This window comes from Rhincodon typus, chromosome 11, assembly GCF_021869965.1.
Source record: "Rhincodon typus isolate 14 chromosome 11, sRhiTyp1.1, whole genome shotgun sequence".
Lineage (NCBI taxonomy): Eukaryota > Metazoa > Chordata > Chondrichthyes > Orectolobiformes > Rhincodontidae > Rhincodon > Rhincodon typus.
Window position 1 is genome coordinate 64028820 of NC_063342.1, and position 23565 is coordinate 64052384.

Here is a 23565-nt window from a genome sequence, read left to right on the forward strand (position 1 = left end):
AGTGGCAGTTTTGATTTGGTAGGAAGGGATTGAACAATGTAAAATATGTAGACGTGGTTTACAAGGGAGTTTGTGCCTCCATTAAAGAGTAAACGTAATGTCTCTCTCTCTTCAGCCTTTGGCAAAGTGATAATGTTTTGAAAATGTTCATGTCATGTATTTCCACCCCCGCCAAAGCTCCCAGCAGATGTGTGGAGTGAGAGCTGTGGAAGGAGTGTGTATAGTTCTAATAGTGCAGCCTTTAGTACTAACTGTGCTTTGGTTACTAAGACCAGAGGAACATCCCCCTACTTAAACAATTTGAAAAAGACAATTAATTAGAATTTTGTTCTCCCAGTAGTCCATTATCTGTTGCCAGGAAAAGCTTCAAATGTAATGAAAAGTACAAAATTCCCTACTGGCGGATTGAAAATGGTTTTCAATAAAGTGAAGCAAATCTCTTGTTTCCTTAAAAAAAAAATTACAAGGCACTTTGCAGAGCCACCAAGAGTGAAGGGATAAAGAGGAATGAAAGTAACCATTTTTGAGGAGGTTCTTTAAAGAAGGTGAGGGAAGTGGTGAGATTTTGGAAATGAATTCCAATTAATATGATTCTGTAAGCTGTACAATCTGCAAATAAATGTGAACTGAGGAAAGGATTTGATAAAAGGCCAGGATTGGAGTGTTTGGGAGTGGGTGATGTATAGGAGAGGGAGGGATTGTCAGAGGGATTAAGGTGACGCCAAGGGTGTGGGAGTAAGTTTAAAAACGCAGATATTAAAAATAATGCTTTGAGGGACTCCAAGGTAGGTCAGGAGTGATGGGTACGTAGGGCTTAAAGAGGACGGAATGTGCGTGGAACTGTTTTAGAGAAGTTAGAACTAATGGAGAGAGGAAGATGTGGGGCCAGCCAAGAAAGTATTGGAGTAGTTGAATCTGGAGTGGTCACGGTATATGGAAAGGTTTCAACAAAAGAGATGGATGTGGGCCACATTAAGGAGTGGAAGTACTTGAAAGAACTAGATATTCACTGTAGTGGAGCTAACATTACATTTTGTCATCATAACTCTCTACAATTGGATTATTCTCCCTATACACCCCATATAACCAAATAAGCCTTGTGCTTTCAAATCTCGATGGTCATCAATCTTTTTTTGTACTCCTCCGTATCGTTTCTTGGTCAATAAAAGTAACTTCAGTTACAAGCATGTCTCACAATGTTTACAGTGTATCTGTTTTTATTTGTCATACCTTATGTTTAGGTCATTCACCATATTATTAACTTCTTGCTGGCTGTGTTAGCTTTGCTAAATCTTTTGGTTTTCTTTGCCAGTTTCAAGGGTTGGCACGGATCAAAAGCACATCTCTGCCACTCCATGAAACATGGATGTATCAGTGTTTAAGATCAACTAATTCTGCAGAGGTTCCAACATTTATTTGTGTTTTGTCATTGGACTAACAAAGCATAGACATATAAGATCAAATTTAATTAATAGAGACACATGGACAGTGCTGATGGTTTGTTCATTCTGGAGAAATTGCTAATGATTACTGAAAGCTCTTTAGATTTCTCTGAAGAAGTAATTTTAAGTAACGTTTGCAGTTCATGACTCACTCGCATTGAGGGAACAATAGGGAGTGCAAGTTTATTGAAATAGCCTTACTAAATCCTGCCAATGTTATCAATCATAAACTTGTAACTAAGATTTGTGGACTGCATTCCCTCCAGATTTTCCTGCTGCTTTTTTTTCTGAGGCCTGTGTGTAGTAGCAACTCCTGAAAGTGGAAGTCAGTGCGTATGCCTGCCGATCGGTGCCATTTAGCTTAGACGGAACATTATTGTCGAATAATTGCCTGAATTCTGAATACTGATTTCCCAGAATCATCACAAAACCGGAGATACACAGCCCATATCAAAGAATCTGCAAGCTTTTAAACACTGACACAGTAAAGGAGATCAGAATGGAAGGATTGCAGGATATCCTTGGCAATTCTATCCTGCAGGAAGAGCTTAGAAGCTAGTGTCTTAAGCAGAGTCTTCTATTTGGGCATGATAACCAAAGCCCCTGTAGATACATAGATCCAGACTGACAGTTAATTGACAAAAATAATGCCTTTACCATTTGGAACTGCCTTTATAACACAACTTTGCTTGGCTGCTTTGTGACCTGGTAAGTTAAGCAAGACCGTAAGACGTAGGAACAGAAGCAGCCCATCATATTTGCTCCGCCATCACCTCGGTGAGATGATGGCCAGTCTGATAATCCTCAAAGATAGTAGGAACTGCAGATGCTGGAAAATCTGAGATAACCAGGTGTAGAGCTGGATGAACACAGCAGGCCAAGCAGCATCATAGGAGCAGGAAGGCTGACGTTTCGGGCCTAGACCCTTCATCTCCAGTGCTGATTTCAGTAACATGCCACTCGTTACAGGTTGCCAACATGCTTCCCATATCCTACTCTCTCTTCCATTAGTCAAACCTCCATCCTTATTGATATACTACTTCCAAGACCAAGGGCCCATATCTTATTAATTATCATTTTGTGGGTTACCTGATCAAATGTCTTTTTTTTTCGGAAATCCAAATATCTGAGTTCCCCTTTATCTATCCTGCTTGATACTTCCTCAAATATCTGTAATACATTTGTCATGCATGATTTTAATTGTATCAAGGATCATATGTTTTTCTAAATACTCAACTATTACGTCTCTTATAGACAATGACAGATGAATTCTCTGGGATGTTTCCAGACTCCAAGGATTCATGGAAGATTATTACCGATGCATCCACTATCTCTACAGTTACTTATTTTAATATCCTAAGATGCAACCCATCCGGTTTAAAGGACCTATTGGCCTTTAGCCCCATTAGAGTCCCTAATACAATTTCTCTTGAGATCATTATTGTGTTTATTTCCTCCCTACTCCTTTAAACCCTTGATTATTTAAATTTTAAAAATGGTATTAGAGTCCTCTACTGTGAACATAGATACAAACTCAGTATTTAACCTTCTGCTATTCCGCCATTCCCCATTATTATTTCCCCCATTCCCCCGTTTTATTCTGTAAGAGGGCGATATTTACTTTGGCTACTCTTTTTTCCTTTTTATATATTTAAAGCAGCTATTGCTATTTTGTATTACTTGCCAATGTGCCCTCATGTTTATTTTTTCTTTCTTTATTTTTCTTTGGTCATCTTTTGTTAGCTTCTAAAATTTCCCAGTTCTCTGGTTTAGCCACATTGTGTGCTTTTTCTTTCAATTTGATACAATCCTGAACTTCCTGGGTTTCCACAGTGGGTCTATCTATTCCTAGAATCCTTCTTCCTCTGTCAGATATATCTTTGCTGTGAGTCCTGAACTGTTTTCTCAAATGTTTGTAACTTTTCCTCAGCTGTCTTTTCTGCAGAACTCCTTTCCCAGTCCACTGCAGCCAATTCTATCCACATCCCTATGTTTCTTCAGGCTCACAATTTGGCAAAATAATCAGTCATATTTTATTTCTTTTTAGAATCCAGAATATTGATCCCCTTGGGAAAGTGACCCCCGCAAGCTGCCTGGATACCTGACCCACCTCAAGGAGTTGCACCAATTGCACATTTAGACATTCTGAAAACTGAATATTGCATGAGCCCATGGCTAATTTAAAAACTGTGAAAAGGAAATGTTTGTTTTTATTCATTCACAGGATGTAGATGCTGCTGGCTGGCCCACCATTTATTACCCATCCCTAAATGCCCTTTAGAAGGTGGCGATGAGCTGCCTCCCTGAACTGCTGCAGTTAGATGGTGTAGGTAGACCCACATCGCTTTTAGGGAGGAAGTTCCACGATTTTGGCCCATCAACATTGAAAGAATGGTGATATATTTCCAAGTCAGGATTGTAAGTGGCTTGGAGGGGAACTTCCAGGTGGTATTCTTCCCATATATCTCTCTCGGGTTTCGACAGTGTTGTGGAAGGAACCTTGCTGAGTTGCACCTTGTAGATGGTTCACATTGCTGCTACAGTGTATTTGCTGATGGAGGGAATGAATGGTGAAACTGTTAGATTGGGTGCCAATCCTGTGGGCTGTTTTGTTCTGAATGGTGACAATATTCATGAGTGTTACTGGAACTGAACCTATTGAGGCAAATGGGGAGTATTCCATCATACTTCTGATTTGTGCCATGCAGATGGTGGTTAGCTTTGAGAAGTCTCTCACTGTCCCCGGGCTAAGCATTGATCAGGAGGACTTGGGCCCTGTGGCATGGTCAGAGAAAGGTCTTCTATAAGCCATATTTCCTGCACCCATCAGGCAAGCGGGGATTTAGTGCTGGGCTCTGCCCTCTTCACTCACAGTTACCAGGGGAATCCTTGTTAGTTTCTTTTCCTTCGCTTAGTAATAAGTTTAAATTCAGTGGGTTGTCGCATCTGATCGGAGGTCACCTCTTAATAGTTTCATGCCCTCTTGAACTCTCTCTTCAAAGTTCTTTTCAACTTTTCCTTGTGGTACTTGTTGACTATTGGTCTCATGCCAGTATTTAGCCTAAGATGGAGATTACCACCCACTTTGGGCTACATTCACCCGACTCTGAGAAGATGCCGTCCCAACGAGCCGTGGGCCGCCACTGGCTTTGTGGGCAGCACGGTGGCTCGGTGGCTCGCACTGCTGCCTCACAGCACCAGGGACCAGGGTTCGATTCCACCCTCGGGTGACTGTCTGTGTGGAGCTTGCACAGTTTCCCTGTGTGTGCGTGGATTCCTCCAGGTGCTCCAGTTTCTTCCCACAGTCCAAAGATGTGCAGCTTCGGAGAGTTGGCCATGCGAAATTGCCTGTATTGTCCAGGGACGTGCAGGTATCGTGAATGGGAGACTTAGCGATAGGGTCGGGGTGTTGTTCTGGGTGGGAAGCCCTTTGGAGGGGCATTGTGGACTCAATGGGCCAAAAGGCCTGCTTCCACACTGTAGGGATTCTATGAAGCCATGAGGTAAATTATTCACCACAGAATTCCCAGCCTCTAACCTGCTCTTGTAGCCTATGTTTTTATATGGCTGGTCCAGTTCAGTTTTTGATCAATGGTAAGCCCCAAGCTGTTGATAGTGGGCTGTGGCTGCGTGTTGGGTAGGGGCATGGTGGTTGCTCATGGTAATGCCATTAAATGTGAAGGGAGCGATCGTAGAATTCTCTATGTTGGAGATGGTCATTGTCCGGTACTTCTGTAGCGCAAACATTACTTACTACCTATCAATCCAAGCCTGAATGTTTTCATGATCTTGCTGTGTTGGGACACAGACAGCTTCAGTATCTGAGGAGTCACGAATGGGTGAATCATTGGTGAACATCCACCCCTTCTGATCTTATGATAGAGGGAAGGTCATTGATGAAGCAGCTGAAAATGGTTGAGCCTAGGACACTACCCTGAGGATAGTGGTTGAATTAGCTTATCCCGTCCAGTGAGTCTGAAATGCAGATCGCTGACTCATATCAGCGCAATGCTTTTCCAATCCCGCACTGGGGATGGTGCTTCTGTTGCTGGGCCTTTCAATTCAACTGGGATCTAAGAATCTAACATTGGAATCCAAGAAAGATGAAAAGCATGATAGAGACCCACGCCGTTATTACCGTGAGTGGTAATGTTGACTTGTAGATTGTTCAGTTGCTGTATAATAGATCAGTTCGTTTGTGGCTTACAATTCTTGTGTATTTGCAATTTTTAGCTTCCGGCTTTGTCAGACCATGACTTCAAACTTGTAACCAGAATTTCTCAGGAATTTCTATTCCCAGGAGTGAACAATGTGAAATTAAGGGAAAAAAATAACCAGCAACCGATGAATCAATGCTTTTATTTGAAGCAAATCTCATTAGAATGGTCAACTTTTGTTTGCTATACTTGCATATATTAGACTAGGGGCAAATTAAGAAGCTCCAAATGTCTAGGAACAGAACTCCAGGTTCATGGTTTATTGAATGTCTCTGTCTCTGAATCTCTTGGAAAAAGTGACAGATACTGAAGGGGGGAATAGCTGGTGGAGAAGGAAATCAGAAACTTGAAAAAGAAATAGGCCAATAATTATGTCCCGCATAACATACCACAACAAAGTAAATGTGCACTTGTAGAGCATCTTTAAAATAGAAAAAATTCCCACTGTGAGCAAAGTCTATGGAGAAAAGAAATAAGAATACTTATAACTTTTACAGTGACTGAAAAAATTCAACCCATGTTTTTTTTCCTTTATTCATCCCTCATTGCCCAGAGGGCAGTTAAGAGTCAACCACATTGCTGTGGGTCTGGAGTCACATGTAGGCCAGACCAGGTAAGGATGGCAGTTTCCTTCCCTAAAGGACATTCGTGAACCAGATGGGTTTTTCCTGACAATCGATTCATGGTCATCATTAAATTCTTAATTCCAGATATTTATTGAATTCAAATTCCACCATTTGTAGTGGTGGGATTCAAACCTGGGTCCCCAGAACATTATCTGGGTTTCTGGATTAACAGTCCAGCGATAATACCACTAGGCCATCGCCTCCCCTGTAGGGTTCTAAAATGCAATTCGATGGTTTCTATCTTAACTTATCTGTACTCATCTATGTTAGTAAAAGGAAAGGCATTGTTACCTGCATTCTTTAAATCATGTGATTCGCAGCAGTTTAAAATGTGAATTATGGATATCAGAAATAAAATAAGAGTGATCAGTCTTTGAAGCAGCAAATTAGGAAGATAAATATTTTAAGGTAGCTTGCCACAAAATGTCAACACACTGTCCTCGTTCATGCTGATCAATTTGCTGAACATGCTTAAATTTTTTTTTTTGTTTTCAGTCTTAAAGATATTATATTTTATAATTTATCCCCACTTGTAAGACGAGCAATATTCGTTTAATTGCACACTTAAATAAGAATGAAACTTCCATGCAGTGTGTTTTGTTTAATTTTCTACCCAAAGTAAAAACCTGATTTCAAGAAATGAGTAAATGTAATATGTACATGTTTAAACTGAACTGAAGCTGCTCACATGTTTGAGACATTGAGTCTTACTCGTTAGGCAAGCTTATGTTAATATTTGTAGTCTCCTTCATACAGTATGTTACAGGTCAGATAAAATGCTACCAAACCTCGCTTTTATGCTCTGACTGGTGGGTTTTATAATATTTTGTTTAGGTCCTATCTCTTTAATGTAAAGTAAGATGGAGTAGTGAAAGGGAAATATGATCTGCTAAGTGTCCTGTCCACAACAGGCCTGGATATCCAGGTTACTGTGGGGAAGGGGACTCAGGTCAAGACTTAATGAAAGTGAGGTGAAAATGGTCACATCTGAGAACAAAGGCAAAAGCAACTGGACTAACTGTGGACAGCCTATGTGTCTCAGAGGTTTGGAGAGAAAGAGAGAGAGAGATCTTACAGAGATAGAAGGCTACATTTAATATGATCATAGTATGTAGAATGGGCTGCTTTTCCGTGAACCAGCAGAAGGTGCGAAGGAGGATGGTCTCTAAAGATCAGGACATTGTGTCCTGGAAAGACTGGGCGAAGAAATCGCTGGAGTGGGCCTCAATGCTGCTGGTCGGTTTAGGAATCCTCTGAATATTGGGGAAAGCACTTTTCTATAATACTGTGCGTTTATAACTTGAGTTGTTAACTGATTAGAAACTGGGTGTGACTGTGGTGGTAATCTTTAAATACAGTCATCCTGTGGAGAACATAGGGTTATAGGTCACATTAAGGCAGCAAAATGGGATATGGTCTCTACAGTTTGGAATACCTGTGGTGTAGTAAGTAGTGCTTATTTAACGTTGCTTTCGGTTCATTTTTTTTTTCAAGTAAAGGTTTAAAAACTTGAAATTTTGTTGTACAATTTCTCCAAGTCAGTCTGGAAATTCAAACATCCTTTTAAAGTTATCAGTCTCGTTCAATTTCAACCCTGTTTTTACTCTCATCGCCAGACTGACACAACAGTGCATAGCCTTGGGAGTGCTGCATTGCCTCACCGTTTCTGACAAGGCATTAAACTTAGATAGTGTCTTTACTATGATACTATTGGAAGATAAACAGAGGATCTCACCTTTTTATCTTCCTTGTCACAATTGCTATCCTGAAGCTTGTGATCCTACATGAAGGATCCGTGTTGGTGGGCACTCAGTGCTCCTATGCCCAGCTTTTACCAAGGCATCAGATGCCATTAGTGCTCCTACACAACGCCCTCGCCAGTCAAGTCTGGCTAAACCCCCATTGTCATTTGGTAAGATTGGGTAGTAGAGCAAGGGGGAGAATGTGAAGCAAGGTCAATCATTTGCTTGTTCGTTTATGCATTTGTTGTAAAGAAACAAAATTCATTGGTGTGATTTCTCATGCAACAAGAATGTCCTCTTTTATCGTCTGAAACAAATTAAGTATCAACTATCTCTTGCAGACTGGAGCATAGCTTTGAATTCTCAGATGCCCTCATTACAACCTGCGATTCAGACATATTGTCCAAAATCAGTTTAGAGGCTCAACCTGGGGAATGAGTTAAGCAATGAGAACAATTCTAGATCCATCTGTCTAAATAAACCAGTACAGTGAAAGGAGTTATAACCTTTGATACTTCAGATGAAGCTTTACAAGTCTCTCAGGGACACAGGTTATGGCTTTTAGGGGCTTGTACAAGTTACAGCAGTCAACAGCATCTTATGTTTATACGACTGGTTTAACATAATGAAATGTTCCATGGTGCTTCACAGAAACATTATAAATCAAACGATGGCACTCAGCCACATAAGGAGAAACTGGGTCAGAGGATGAAAAGCATGATCAAAGAGGCAAGTTTTAAGAATGGAAGGAATGTGAGTTAGAGAGACACAGTGGTGTAAGAAGGTTATTCCAGACTTTGGGGCCTAGGTCTAGCCCTATAAATACTGTGGCTCCAAGAGCAGGTCAGACTAGGAATCCTGCAGCAAGTAACTCCCCTCCTGACTCCCCCAAAACCTGTTCACCATCCACAAGGCACCAGTCAGGAGTGTGATGGAATACTCCCCACTTGCCTGGATGAGTATAGCTTCAATAATATGCAAGAAGCTTGACACCATCCAGGACAAAACAGCCAATTGATTGGCACCACATCCACAAACGTTCACTTTCTCTACCCCCGACACTCAGCAGCAGCAGAGTGTGCCACCTTTAAGATGCATTGCAGACATTACACAAATATCCTTAGCAGCTTCAAAAACCCATGACCACTACCTCTAAGCATAACAGCAACTGATACATGGAAATCACCTACAAATTCCCTTCCAAGTCCTCACCACCCTGACTTGGAAATATATTGCCGTTCCTTCACTCCATGAAATTCCCTCTGTATTGGCACTCTTGGTCTACCTACAGCACATGGACTGCAACAGTTCAAGAAGGTAGCCCACCACCACCTTCTCAAGGGCAACTAGGGACGGGCAATAAATGCTGGTCCCACATCGCATGAATGAATAAGACAAGGTGACTAAGTTTGAAGTCAGAACATGATTTCCTTATTTTGGGAACTCTCAGATGAAATGGGGTTTTCCCAATCCCAGTTATATCACTGATATAGGGAGTTGTAATTATGCAGAAACTAGGTTCTTCAAACAGGACTTGGTCTATGTACATTTTGCTTTGAACTCTTCCACTGTGTACTCAGTGAGTATGTGCTATCTGGCCTTTAGAGTCTTTGGGACTTCAGTGTTTAATATTTTTTTTATACATGCAGTCGATCATGATAAAAGTATTGTGTTGAGTGTTTGCAACGTGACCATAAACATTGATATTGATAATTCTAATACTCCAGTGAAGCAGAAAAGTAACTTTTCAAACGTCAGCTTCTGTAAAGCTGCCAGGAAAAAAAAAAAGCTGTTGTTTGAGATAAGTTTCCCATATGCATATATATAAAGCTTAATTAATCCAGAATTAAGGTGCAACCTCTTTGTAAAGGGGAAGACAAATCTCCAATGTATTACTAAAAGTGTTTACTGTAAGTCTGAATTGTTGTCTGGCTTTGTTAATGGTTTTAGAAAATTGCATTTGCTGTCAATTTAAACCCTCCATGCTGCATTTAATCTGTAAGATGTTTCCTTTTGCCTTTAATTTACTACAGTCATATTTTGTCAAAATACAAGAATTGAGAAGACCTGAGTTTCTCCTACATTTTTTCTTTTAAGTACAGAGCAGAGACTCAAAAGAAATTAATCCTTTATTAGAATTTTGACTTAGAAAGTCTTTGAATATTTCACCTTGTCAAGACAGAAAGGCAGTTTTCATAAACAGAGTGATCCTCCAATGATTTGAAATCTACACCTTTTTAAATGTGGAATGAATGTGAAACATCAGTAATAATTATCCATTAGCTAGAGAAATTTGCAGCAATGATCTCCTGGGATGTGTATCACATTATGCTGCCTACTTCAGAAGGCAGTAATTGGCACACTGTCAGATTATGTTCAGGTTAGAAGTAATGGATCTATTTATTTAGATGATTATATAGATTAAGAAATGCACATGTTACTAAAGGAAAATCACTGAGAAACCAATAAAGGTTGAATCAAGCTTAAAAGACATAAATATATCTCACTAAGAAAATGTTTCAGTCTTGAAATTTCCAGCTTCTTGTTGCAAAGTAAGTACTTGGGCTCCAAAACAACAAATTGCTCAATTAGATGTGTGGTTAAAGATGCAGCCCTGCCAACTGGCCAAAGTCAACTTCCGCAAACACAAAATTATTCCAGCTTTGTTAGACCTGGTGTCTTTCTGATGATTATCAAAATGGGTCAAGATACTCAGATGGAAGAGAAATATGTCATGTACTATTAGGAGGGGAGTTTTCACTGTGTACTGATTGCTGTTAGTTGAAGGCTAAACATTACTAAACAGACATTTACTTATTATTATCCCATTGCGGGTTATGCTCTGATGTGCAGTTTGCCACCTTATTCTGGCTTATAAAATGAAGCTAATTATCTTTTTCATTAATGTGCATTATTTTGTGTAAAGCAATACAACACATTTGGAACCTTATTAAAATATTCAGAGAACATCACTAAGGTCATGGCATAAGGTTTAGGTAATGTATTTAGGTTTGTAGCGATATTGTTTTCAAAGTTCAAAGCTTTCAATGCAGATTAATACTATCCTGACACCCATTTAAGTGCTTTTTCAGTGGACTACTCTCGTTTCTGTTTCTTTAAGGTGAGACCTGCTATAGTAAGGAGAATATCTGAGGATGAAGACTATGAAGAATATTATGACGAGGAACTTGATGCAGTGCCAGACTATGTAAGTATGTCATCTTGTATGAAACTATGCTTTTTTATGGCTATTCTTTCAGTCACTTCTCCTAGCTCTCCTTCCAATGATTTAACACGTAGGCTTAAATGATCACTATTTTCCTCCCCCGTGTAAAATTTCTGGCAATTGAAGATGCTATTTTGTATAAATGCTAGCTCTTGTTCTTACCACATGGGGTTGGAAGACTAATCCCTTTTTTCAAGGTCAACCAAGACTGACAGGAATGATGAAAGGTGTATTATATTGGGTAATTTGGATTTTAAACTAGAGGTAGATGGATGTGGGTCAGTTCTATGAAGGTTATTTTTAAAGTCAGAATGTTAATTTGGAACAGTGACATAAATACAGCAATTTCAAGAAAGCTTGTGATTGAGGTATAATGCCTGGGAGAATCTCCGTGGTGTTAATGGATAAAATGTTTATAACGTTGGGTTTATGGCAGGTAGAGTAAATAGTTTTATTTTGACTTCAGATTAAAAGGTTCAAAGCTGTGGTTCAGAAGAATCAGGAGTTGAATTCAGAAGCAAGTTTTAGTTTTTTTTTCCATGCAGGAGAACTAAATTCTTCAGTCAGTTTTGGGGAACCAGTCACCTCAGAGGAAGTGGTTTCTAGTCTGTGGAGTTTCCAAACCAGGAGAATTTGGGTAAAATTCTTGAAGACGTTAGAACTGAGAAAATTTAGGCCATCAGAACTGCATCAGACTTGAAAAGGAATCAGTCTAAGGGAAAGAAATTGGAAAACATCAGTTAAGTAAAGACTTGAATGGCAGAGGTATAGAATCCCTCCCGTGTGGAAGCAGATTATTCAGCTTATCGAGTTAACACCAATCCTCTGGAGCATCCCACCCAGACCTATCCCCGTAACACTGCGTATCCCATGGCTAATCCACCTAATCTGCATATTCCTAGACACTCTGGAACAATTTAGCGTGGCCAATCCACCTAACTTGCACATTTTTCGGACGGTGGGAGGAAAGGGGAACTCCCTGGACAAACCCATGCAGACACGAGGAGAATGTGCAAACTCCACACAAGACAGTCGCCCAAGGGTACATTCGAACCTGGGTCCCTTGTGATGTGAGGCAACAATATTAACCACTGTACTGCCTCAATAATATATTTTTCTAGGCAAAAGCACAAAGGTAGTAGTGATATTTCTCTGCGATTGAGTTTCTGTAATGGATAGTGTGGGGAACATGTTATAGAGTCATTGAGATATATAGTACAGAAACAGACCCTTCGGTACAACTTGTCCATGCTGACCAGATATCCTATGTAAATGTAGTCCCATTTGCCAGCATTTGGCCCATATCCCTCTCAAACCCTTTCTATTCATATACTCATCCACATGCCTTTTAAATGTTGTACCAGCCTCCACCACTTCCTCTGGCAGCTCATTCCATACATGCACCACCCTCCGCATGAAAAAGTTGCCCCTTTTTATATCTTTCCGCTCTCGCCTTAAACCTATGCCTGCTAGTTTTGGACTCCCCACCCTGGGGAAAAGGCCTTGCCTAATTACCCTATCCATGCCCCTCATGATTTTATAAACCTCTATAAGGTCACCCCTCAACCTCCAGCACTCCAGGGAAAATAGCCCCAGTCTATTCAACCTCTCACTATAGTTCAAACCCTCCAACCCTGGCACATCCTTGTAAATCTTTTCTGAACCCTTTTCTAGTTTCAGAACATCCTTCCTCTTGGAGGGAGACCAGAATTGCATGTAATGTTGAAACTTTGTTTTGAATTTGCATTAGATCTTCCCAACTGCTTTCATAGCTTTGGTTGTTTATTCATTCTTTTGTCAATAAACTTATGATTTGTTGTTAAAGAACATTTGCAACCTTGTCTGAATATGGTTCAGTCAATTAACTACCACATTAACCAACTGCAAAAATTGGAAATATGATCTCCATAGAACCCCTACAGTGTGGAAGTAGGCCATTTGGCCCATCAATCCACACTAACCCTCTGAAGAGCATCCCATCCAGAACCTCCCTGCTATCCCTGTAAACCTGCATTTTCCATGACTAACCCACGCATCCCTGGACACTATGGGCAATTTAGCATGGCCAATCCACTTAACCTGCACATCTTTGGACTGAGAGAGGAGTGACTGTGGGGGAGGCAGTCGCCTAGTGGTATTATTGCTGGATTTAATCCAGAGACCCAGATAATGTTCTGGGGGCCTAGATTTGAATCCTACCACAGCAGATGGTGGAATTTGAATTCAATAAAAAAAAAAATCTGAAATTAAGAGCCTATGAATCCATTGCCAATTGTTGGAAAAACTGATCTGGATCACTAATGTCCTTTGGGGACGGAAACTGCCATCCTTACCTGGTCTGGCCTACATGTGATTCCAGATCCACAGCAAATGTGGTTGACGCTTAGCTGCCCTCTGGGCAATAAATGCTGCCCTAGCCAGCGACGCCCTCATCCCATGAATGAATTTAAAAAATACCAGAGCACCCGGAGGAAACCCAAACAAGCACAGGGAGAATTTGCAAACTCCACAGAGACAGTGGCCCAGTGGAACCTGGGTCCCTGGCACTGAGAGGCAGCAGTGCTAACTGTTGAGCGACCATGCCACCCATACTCATCCACAGGAAGTGCATTGAGGGAGATACAAGAATATATCTTGGGGAATGAACAAGAACTGTTCCAACACTTCCATATAACAATGTATACTAGCTTTGCTTCAGTCTGTAGCAATATGTAGGAGCATAGTAATTTAGTATGCAACTTTGGTGTACATATGTACCTTGGTATGAATCATGTGCCAATAACAGTCCTTCTTGCCTAACTCATTGTTGTAATTGTTACAGCAAATGCATTTATAAAGCAATACAAATAATCTAATGTACATATCCAGCCAGGTTTTATGTGGAATCTGACCTGTCTAGTATTACTATCAGCTGATAGTAATCAGCTGGGATCAAAACAGTTCTAAATGCCAGTGAAGCCCCGTTTTGTGAACCAATAAATAATATACTTCTCTAAGTTAATAGAAGGACAGATGAAAGCCAGATGAGTGTTGGAATAGTTGGCCATGGAGATTTGATGTCCCATACATTTTCTGTTGGCCTAGGCCTCCAATGTAGCAGGCAGCAAGCACATTCATTTCAAGCCAAGTAATGCACAGTCTGCCATATTGGTATTTGCAAAAGGTTTAGGTGAAACAGACATTAGACCTTTTCCATGTGTGGGTAATGGGTGTTAACCCTGTTTGAGTGCCTTTCTGAAATATTATTGCTTTTCAGAGTCCGTGCAGCCTGCACTTTGGAAAACCAGCTGCACACATGGTTTAACAGGTCCTTACAGGGAAAGCTTGGACTGCAAGCAAAACACGAAGTTCTATCAATACATTTTTAAAACATGGGCGGAGGAGAAGGAATATTCATCCTCATCCTAATTTATCATTGCATGTAAATTGCTGTCAGCCACCATTGCAGACCACAATCCTCTTTTCTGCCACCTTCCTGCCTGTTGGCGACATAGCAATCTAACTGATCTTTGAGACCTCTTACCGGGGGCAGTCACGATTATGTGTGTGCCTCTGCTTCAGTGATACTGAGACCTGAGGCCCAGTATTAGGCCTAGTTGTTCAGGCATGAAGATTGACCCGTATGCTCCTGATTTAGCGATGTGAACAAGCTTTTCCCCTGGCAAGGAGACATTGTCTCTGTGTGGCCCATTTTGGGGCAATTCATATTGTCCCCCTCTGTCATACAACAGCAGTTCCAACTATTTAAACAGTTTTTCTATTAAAAGCTGCAGTTTTAATCAAGACACAATGGTGGTATATGAATAAATGCTGCATACTTAATAAGAACCTGCATTCCAGAAGCAAGCCCAAGTTCAAGAACTGGCACTAATTGTTGTAATCATCTTCTCACACATTCTCCTCATACTCAGTTCCCCATAACGTTGATCAGTTTACCTCTTAAGTGATAGTGAGCTAAAAGCACTTTCTTTAGAATGTTTTTTTTCTTTCAAATGTACAACTTCTTCAGTCTGTACGTCTACCAAAGCAATGATGTTTGAAGATCACTAACATATTTGGTCTTTAATCATTCAGGTTAGTGGCACATCGGACAGCTCTGGAAATGGAGATCAGCAGTCTTCACTGATTGAAATTCTCAGTTACTGTCAGGTAAACCATCTCCTGTCGTTGCTGGCTCCCTGTGCGAGATGGAAGCGCGTGTCTAATTGCATTATCTAACGCAAGGCTTGTGAGGTGACCACTGCTTACAGCCTGAACCCTTTGCCACAGTGTAAACTAGACAGTTCTCCAGTGGAACAAGGCAGTTTGAGTTTGATTGACTGCTTGCCTTTACCACAGCAACTGATGGGCACCAGAAATCTGAGTCTTCAGTGTTCTGAGACGAGGGTTTCCTTATAGTCCCTCTCAAACCACCTTTATCCGCATAAATCTTCACATACTGAGAAAAATTTGATTTCGGTCTTCAGTTCAACTGGGGGAAAGTAATCCTCTTAATTAGGAAGGTGTTCCTGTCTGTAGAGTGACCAATGCAGTGTTTTTCCTTTTTCCTTTTGATATTTTTAATAAACAAATGTCGTGTGCTGCTTTGGACATATTCTTCACTTTTTAAGCAAAGCCCCTTTCACTGAGGTCAGTACATATTGGAAGGTAGTTTTTTTTATGCTATGTTTTAAAGCCAAATATCAGTTTAAGTAGCTCATGTATCTCAGGTGGTGAATATTGAGTTCCAACTTGTACATTGTACCACCTTCAGGTGTTCCAATGAATGAAGTTGAACTGCAGTGATCTTGTATACAGTAAGAGATTAAAAGTAAATTATTTTTCTCTTCTGTACGTGCGGATGGAATTTTCTGAGGCAGGCAGAATACTTGTCTCCAGGGCCCTTTGACTGTTGGTTGCAGAGCTGGTGAGAGACCTGAGCTGCCTCTGAACCACACTTGGATCTGTCAGTCATGTAACCACTGGCAGTCCTTCCCCTGGAATCAAGACCCAGGGCTGAATCCTACCCAGCAACTGGCAGCCCATGTACTCCGTGGCAGCACAGAGGAGGCCACAGCTACTGCCTGAGGGGAGCCCCAGGATCACAGTGAACCCAGGACAAAGCAGTATAGAGGGAGATGGGTTGGGGAGAGAAGGTTATCACTTCCCCAGATCCAGTCTCAATCAGCAGCTGAGTACCTTTGAATCCCCAATCTCAATGCCTCACCCACCCCATTGAGTTAATCTCATTGTCATGGGAAGAAGCCCTTAAATTGTCCTTAATTAGCCATTTAAGGTTCTCAATTGGTGGCAGGGCTAAAGAAGTGGCTCAGCCACTCAACGTAGAACACACTTGGTTCTCCTTCTGTTCGACCCAGCAGAATGAAAAGCGGGGGAATTTCTACAATGAGTCTGCTTCCATAACTGGATGGAGGCAGTTTTCTCAATGGGTGTGTTCTACACTGGGAGGACTGACCATATCACTCTCCATTGGACACATTTGGAGCTGTGCTCTCCTCCCATCTCACCCAATGCTTCACTTTTTTTTGTCCTGTGCCTCTGACATGTTTCTTCTGGTTGCTTTGTGAATCTCTCCTACTTTCTTTGCTTGTTGGTTGCACTCGCTCTCTTCCCCTCTCTCATTATGGCACTGCCTCTTATTTTATGCATTGCACACTCTCCTTTTCCTCTCACCTCTCAGAGACCCGGAGCTAGACTTGAGGCTGAAATTCTCTAATAGTTGCAAAGATCATTGATCAGTAGCTGGGTATGAAAGAGGACAGACCAGGACAAACCTGGTACGTGTTTTGTCAGGGAATTAGTGGAAAATATGGAGCTGGGATGGATCATTTAATTATGAGAGGTCTGGACAGAGTGGATAGGGAGGCCCTAACAAAGCAGTAGGATGTAAGACCTGGAGTTACCAAGGTAAGGAGTGGTCTGGTTGGGATTCCTGCTAAACTGGTTATTTGCTGGGTCCAGGACCTGCTGTGGAAGAATGGAGTGTGGAAATGGTTCTTGTCTCTTGGGTTTGAGAGTGAGACTGTAAACCAATGTGAAAGCCAAGGATTGCCCTCTGCATCTGCGATTGTGCGGAGAGCCTGGGTCTTGATATCTAAACAAATTCAGAATCGAGAAAATTGGCAGTTGGGGCTGGTTGAAGGGTTTGGTCGGGAAACCGGATTTTGCGATTGGGCCTGCAAGGGAGTGTGAAGGTAATGGCCTCAGCGGGCCTGAGGGATTAAAAGAACTTTCAGAGGCTGGAGTCTTGGGATTCAGCCTGAATCTGGAGAGAAGAGATTGGAAAAGCAGATACTATGAGGCAAACCAGGGAAGAAGCTGAGAGCCGAAGTCTGAATCTGTCTGAAAATCCATCCTGATTGAGCACTGTTTACATAATATATACAAATTCACCTCTTCAACTTAGGTCTGGGTGTTTGTGAACATTTTGCTGTAGGAACATTTGAATCTTGAGACTGGATAATAAAGGACCATTTCTACATCATGTAAGTTGGATAATAGACAAGGGTGAGTTTGAGAAGGTAAAATTTCTGTATGAGATGTCTTTGTAAATACTTAATCAAGAATTTGAGCATGCACCACTCAGAATTTTCCAGCCATTAATTTTAATGATCACTATTATAGACAGAATAAACACAAATTGTGGAACTGCACAGTAAAACTCAAAGGTTTCATGAACAGCCTGAGGCTGGAATGCAATCTAAAGTTGTTTGCAACTTACATATTCTCTACTCCTAGACATTATACAGTACAGAAGCGGCTCTTCAGCCCATCAAGTCTGCACCAACAAAAATCACTAACTCTATACTAGTCCCACTTTCTAGCACTTGGCCCCTAGCCTTGAATGTTATGACATATCACCCTCTGGATGAAAAGGTTTTTCCTCAGATTACCTCTAAACCTCCTGCTTGCCCCTTTGTTATTGACCCTTCAGCTAAGGGGAATAGACTGCTTCCTATCTACAGTGTCCATGTCCCTCAATTTTATACATCTCAATCAACCTACTGTCAGTCTTCCTTGCTCTAAAGCAAATTACTTGACCTTATCCAGTCTCTCTTCATAGCTAAACTGCTTCAACCAGGCAACATCCTGCTGAATGTCCTCTGCACCTCCTGAAGTACAATCGCATTCTTTCTGGTGACCTGAGATTCACTCTAGCTGTAGCTCAGCCAAAGTTTTGTACAGTCCCAACACAACCTCCCTACTCTTATAATCTAGGCCATGATTGACAAAGGCAAGTGTGCCACCTTAACTACTCTACAAACCTATCCTGCCACTTTCAGGGATCTGTGGACCAGTACCCCAAGATCTGTCTGTTTCTCTGACCTTCCTAGTGGCCTGTTATTCATTTTTGAATAATAAACACGCTCCTTTGTCTTGTTACATATTCCAAAATGGATCACCTCACACTTGACCTGGTTAAATTCCATCTGTCACTGATCTATCCATCTGACCAACCTGTCATTATCTTCCTGTAACCTAAGGCCTTCTTCCTCACTGTTAACCACTCAGCCAGTCTTCTTACCATGTGAGGCATAGTGACTGTAGTTATGTGGCAGAGCCAACATGACATTTATCAAAGGGCCCTAAAGTATTTTTGATCCGATTTGCACAAAATCAATACTAGAATTATAGAATGATACAGCTCAGAAGGAGGCCATTTGTTCATGCCTGTGCTGTCCCTTCGGACTAATTGGGAGTTTTCAATTACTTTGCCCTTTTTGCTATAGCTCTGCAAATGTTCCCTCCTTTAAGTATTTATCCCATTCCCTTTTAAAAATCATTAATCTGCTTCTCACACCCTTCCAGGCAATGCTTTCCAGAAACATACTCTCCTTCCTTTGGCAATGTGGCTGCAGCAGAGAAAAATTGGGCAGCAAAATTTGTACATCTCATAGCGGAGCGATTTTATTTTCTTCTGTAGCCTTATGAGAATTGTGTGGCCCTCCCTGCCCAATATTTCCCTATCGTCTGCACCTAGGTGATCCCCAGAGAGCAGTATGAAGGAAGTCTGCCACAAACCTATCCAAAGAATTGTGTTGAAATTAAAATCTCGGGGATTAAGTGATGTTTGAAATAAATAGGTTAAAATCTTTACTGAAATAGCCGAAAGAGGAATGTCAGGGAAGTGTTTGTACTGCTTTTCCGACAGCATAATGTCAAGACCAATCCCCTAACATCTGTTCTGTGGATGGAGCCAGACAGTCGAACAATTAATGCCTGCCAGAAAGTAAATCTGTTAGTTTACTGACTAATTTGTGTTTCTAGGCAGCACTATAACTGTAAACAGTTTTTTATTAGTCGCAAGGTTTTTAGCAACTATTTAGTAATATGCACAGGACTTTTCAACCAATATTATAATCCAGTTTACTAAATATAGATTGCACACCCTCAGGCCTATACACATATGTAAGACAAGTAACTGGTGGATGCTGGAGGTCTGAAGCAATAAGAGAAATTGCTGGAGAAACTCGGCAAATCTGGTAGCATCTGTAAGAAGAAAGCAGAGTTAGCCTTCCAAGTCTGGTGACTCTTCATCAGCTCAAAGATGTTATCAGACCTACTGAGTTTTGCAAGCAATTTCTGTTTTTTGTCTCTGGCTTGTCCATCCTGCCTGATTCGACGATCCGGAGAGACATGTAATGGGTGGTCACTGAGAGTTAAAATGGGCCTTCCTGCGTTGTGTTGCTATAAACCATTGAGTCATGATTGAGCACAGGAAATCAGGTAATAAAGCAGTCAATAATGTGTTTATTGCTACATCATATTACTCAGGGCTGGCTTGATAAATACTTGGTAAACACCAGCTGTCATCATATTAATGTTGGGCATCTGTTAATAAGGTATTTGCTAAACCTTTGAACAAACAAAAATAATAATACATAATAATGAGTTTAATTATAATAAAGAAAATGAGTTTGGATTGCTTCAGTAGCGATGGTTACTGTACCTGCTTATCATTCAGAGCTTTAGATTTAGATTGTTAAATTGGGAGCTGGAGTAAGGCACATTGTCAGCCAGAGTAAAAAAAAATCTATTTCTATCTCGTAAGTTTTCTCATCAGTATCTTCTCCTGATGGTATTAAATTTAAAGCCGTTAATTATCCTCCAATATCTTACCAGTACAGCCACTATTCTTGTGTGGGTTGTGTTGAACGGTTATCATGGGCTAAAGCAGAGGTAAGTGAGGTTTCAGTTTTCAATGCAGTGGAGGTCTGATATTTATTTTAATAAAAGGGTCAGAAAGTCATTTGGTACAGTGAGCTAAATATAACCTTTCCAAGAAATCGTGTGACTTTAGTTAAATGACTCAATGGGCTGAGAGCATTGCTGCTTATTGCTGACATAACTTTTTACAAAGAGCGAAGTGTAAGGCCATTGACAATAAGCGGGTTGCATTCAGAAGATCCCGAACTTTCAGAAGGGCAGTTGAGGTTTTAGCAGCCTCCAGGCCAACAGAGCTGGAAAGAAGTACTAATCTGGTTTAACTGTCTCAAAGAAATTAAATTCAGAGAAAACCAGTGAGTTAGCCTGTCTGTGTGACGTGGGGACCAACATAGAGAATGACATCTGGTAGATATCCAGAAAGTTGCTGAAAGGAAATGCTTGTAACCTTGTCAGTTTGGTAAGAAATTTTAAAGTGAATAAAGGATTGAGTGCTGTAAAGGATGTTACTCAGTTAAAAGAGTTGACTCTTACATTTTGGCTTCTACCATAAGATCTTTTCAAATTGTTTTATATGGAATATAGTTTGGTTTGGTTTTATTATCCTATCTAGCTTCCAGGCCCCATTCATACCTATTGTCACTCGTCTGTGTTGGTTCTCTGTCCAGGATATTTTGTGTTAAGTCCTTTCATGGTTATTCCCCATTCTTTCTCTGTAACTTCCTTCACATCCATAACCCAGGAACTGACTCGTCCTGTGATTTTGGGTTCTACAACCCTTCTGCTCACATCCTGACTTTCCCTCCCAAAATTCTAAATCCTCATCCTCTGTTCTGGGCATTACATTTTCTTATGCCTTTTTGGAACAATTGGGTTAATTTTACGATGTTAATGTGCATGCCAGCTGACTAGTTACAATGCCATTTAGGAGTACCATTCAATGTTTTGAGCATCAGAGTGAGTGCCAGCTATTTTTGTGGAGGTACTGGTGAGCCATGATGGTTTTCTGAAGTTAAAGCAAAAATTACAGGTTGATTAACATTCAGACGCGACCTGTTATCTGATTTCTAATGCAGCTTAGCATCTAAATATTAACCTAGTTTTTTTATTTCAGATGTAGATCAACCACCTGCTTCATTTCTGCTTTCAATGTGTATTTCTAACGTACATAATTTTGCTTTTCACCTCTTCATACTGCCAGTTCTGATTTCATAAAAAGTTTGGGGATCTGATTTTAAACGACAGCTGAGGCCAGTAACAATGTGATCCTGGTTCTATTGTGTCAACTTTGCATCATTCCTCCATTGATTGATTGATTGATTGTATTCTATTTATTTTTGCTATGTATAATCTGTATTAAAAAACAATGTTTGTATTTGGGAGGGAGAGTTCTTGATACATGTACCGCATCCATTTTATCAACAGCACGACATGGAGACAAAACTGAAAGCCAACTTTAACCAAGACTAATAGATTTTTTTTTTTTTTTCCTCAATAAAACATGCCCTTTACTATAAATACAGCTATTGCAATTCCTGATTGTTGACGCAGTTGCTGTTTTTGAACCATTTTTACCACATGTAGGTTATTTATTCTTCTATCCGAAGACTGGACAAAAAAGTGGAAGTGATTCAGAGACAAGTGTCTGATCTACGTCAAGGGAAAACAGAATTTTTTGCTAAGCAAGTAAGCATGCTTTGTATTTTCAATGCAAGCATCCAGTTTTAAGTGCTCTGCTGTTCGGAAATAGATGCCATTTATGCTTCGTTTGTTAACTGGTTCCAGTTGGACCTCCATGCATGACTGCCACTGCCCAGGCAGCCATTAACAATTGGTCTTCAGTGATCATTAACTTAACTGGTTCGGTTATTCATTGGTGTGAATTTACACATGCGACCCCTCTAGACCCTGGAAGTTCTGCCCTTGGAGTCGATCTACGTAGCCAGGTGAGACTGTGCTGTGAACTGTAGAGATCAACTGCAACCCCCTCTTGGGTTTAGCAGACTTAATGGACTCAGTCTAATGGAAGTGTTGGGTGTCAGTGGTGCTGTTGCTTCTTAGAAACTATGGAGTGTAGGTGATGGAAGGAAAGCTGACGGTCTTTGGTGTTGCTTGTACACCAACAGCATAAAAAGACCTTAAAATCTGAAGTTCAAGTGTTGTTCTTGTTAACATGCCAAATGTTTGTGACACATACTTTGTTCGTGATACTGCCTCAGGGTTAATGAAATGGTATATTTGACACTCTCATCACCTGTGGGTGTGAAGGTGGGAGGAGCACATGACATTCAGCAGGTGGGTTTCCTGCCTACTTCTGACCTATTTGAAATTTTTCAGGGATTGCAGGATTGGGGGAGTGGGGTTCGTTTGTCAGTCAGACTGCCTGCCCTTGGGCCTTTTGAGGCTCTTACGTGATTAATAAATGGCCACAAGAAGACTTTGTTCTGCCCATTGGGATTTCGCTCATGGTGGGGGGGTTGGGGGGCGTGGGGAAAGGCCCCTCTGTGTGGGAAGCCTGGTGACTTCTGCTATACAGGCTGGAGTCTGTGAAATGGGGAGAGAGAATTTCCTTTGTAGGCTGCAGACCCATCACAGACCCTATCCGTGGCATCTTTCCCTCCTGGCCTGTTGAATCCGGCCTCCCTGCCCTACCACTCGCTGCGTCTCTTGACTTTGCTGTTTCCTGAGCTCCTTTAGGGTGGGAATGCCTGTAGTTCAGGCAGTGGCTTCAGCTTGTGAGTGGTGGACTGCAGAGATGCAAGGTATCCAATGGGCTGGCAGTTCTTTAAGGTTGGCCTTCCTTTCTAAGAAAGGGGCAGTGGACTTGCCTCAAAGCGAAAAGTGATTCGCTGTGCTCACGGTGATAAATTGCTATCAGACTGATGGACAGGTTCTTGTTGTGGGGCAGAGAGAGTATGAAGAGCCTGTGGCAGTGGGAATGGAATTGTAAATATATGGCAGGACTTGAGAAAGCTGGGAGAGCGGGGGAGGGGTCAGGGGAACTATTTAACACACAAGAGACAACAAGGTGCAGAGCTGGATGAACACAGCAGGCCAAGCAGCATCATAGGAGCAAAAAGGCTGACGTTTCGGGCCTAGATCCTTCCCGAAACGTCAGCCTTTTTGCTCCTATGATGCTGCTTGCCC

At 41.2% G+C, this 23565-nt stretch overlaps 1 protein-coding gene across 9 annotated transcripts in view; it reads left to right on the plus strand.

Annotated features, from left to right (window-relative positions):
* LOC109927206 (BEN domain-containing protein 2-like) overlaps positions 1–23565 on the plus strand; it is a 105572-nt gene that overhangs the window by 39515 nt on the left and 42492 nt on the right. For 5 of the 9 annotated variants that reach the window (XM_048602699.1, XM_048602693.1, XM_048602696.1 and 2 more), the window contains 3 exons: positions 11149–11235; positions 15328–15402; positions 22003–22104. In XM_048602699.1, the coding sequence (XP_048458656.1) occupies positions 11149–11235; positions 15328–15402; positions 22003–22104 (264 nt within the window). Of the gene's footprint in view, positions 1–7677; positions 7731–11148; positions 11236–15327; positions 15403–22002; positions 22105–23565 lie in introns of those variants that run through there. The other 4 variants (XM_020527151.2, XM_048602697.1, XM_048602698.1 and 1 more) reach the window with 3 other exon arrangements.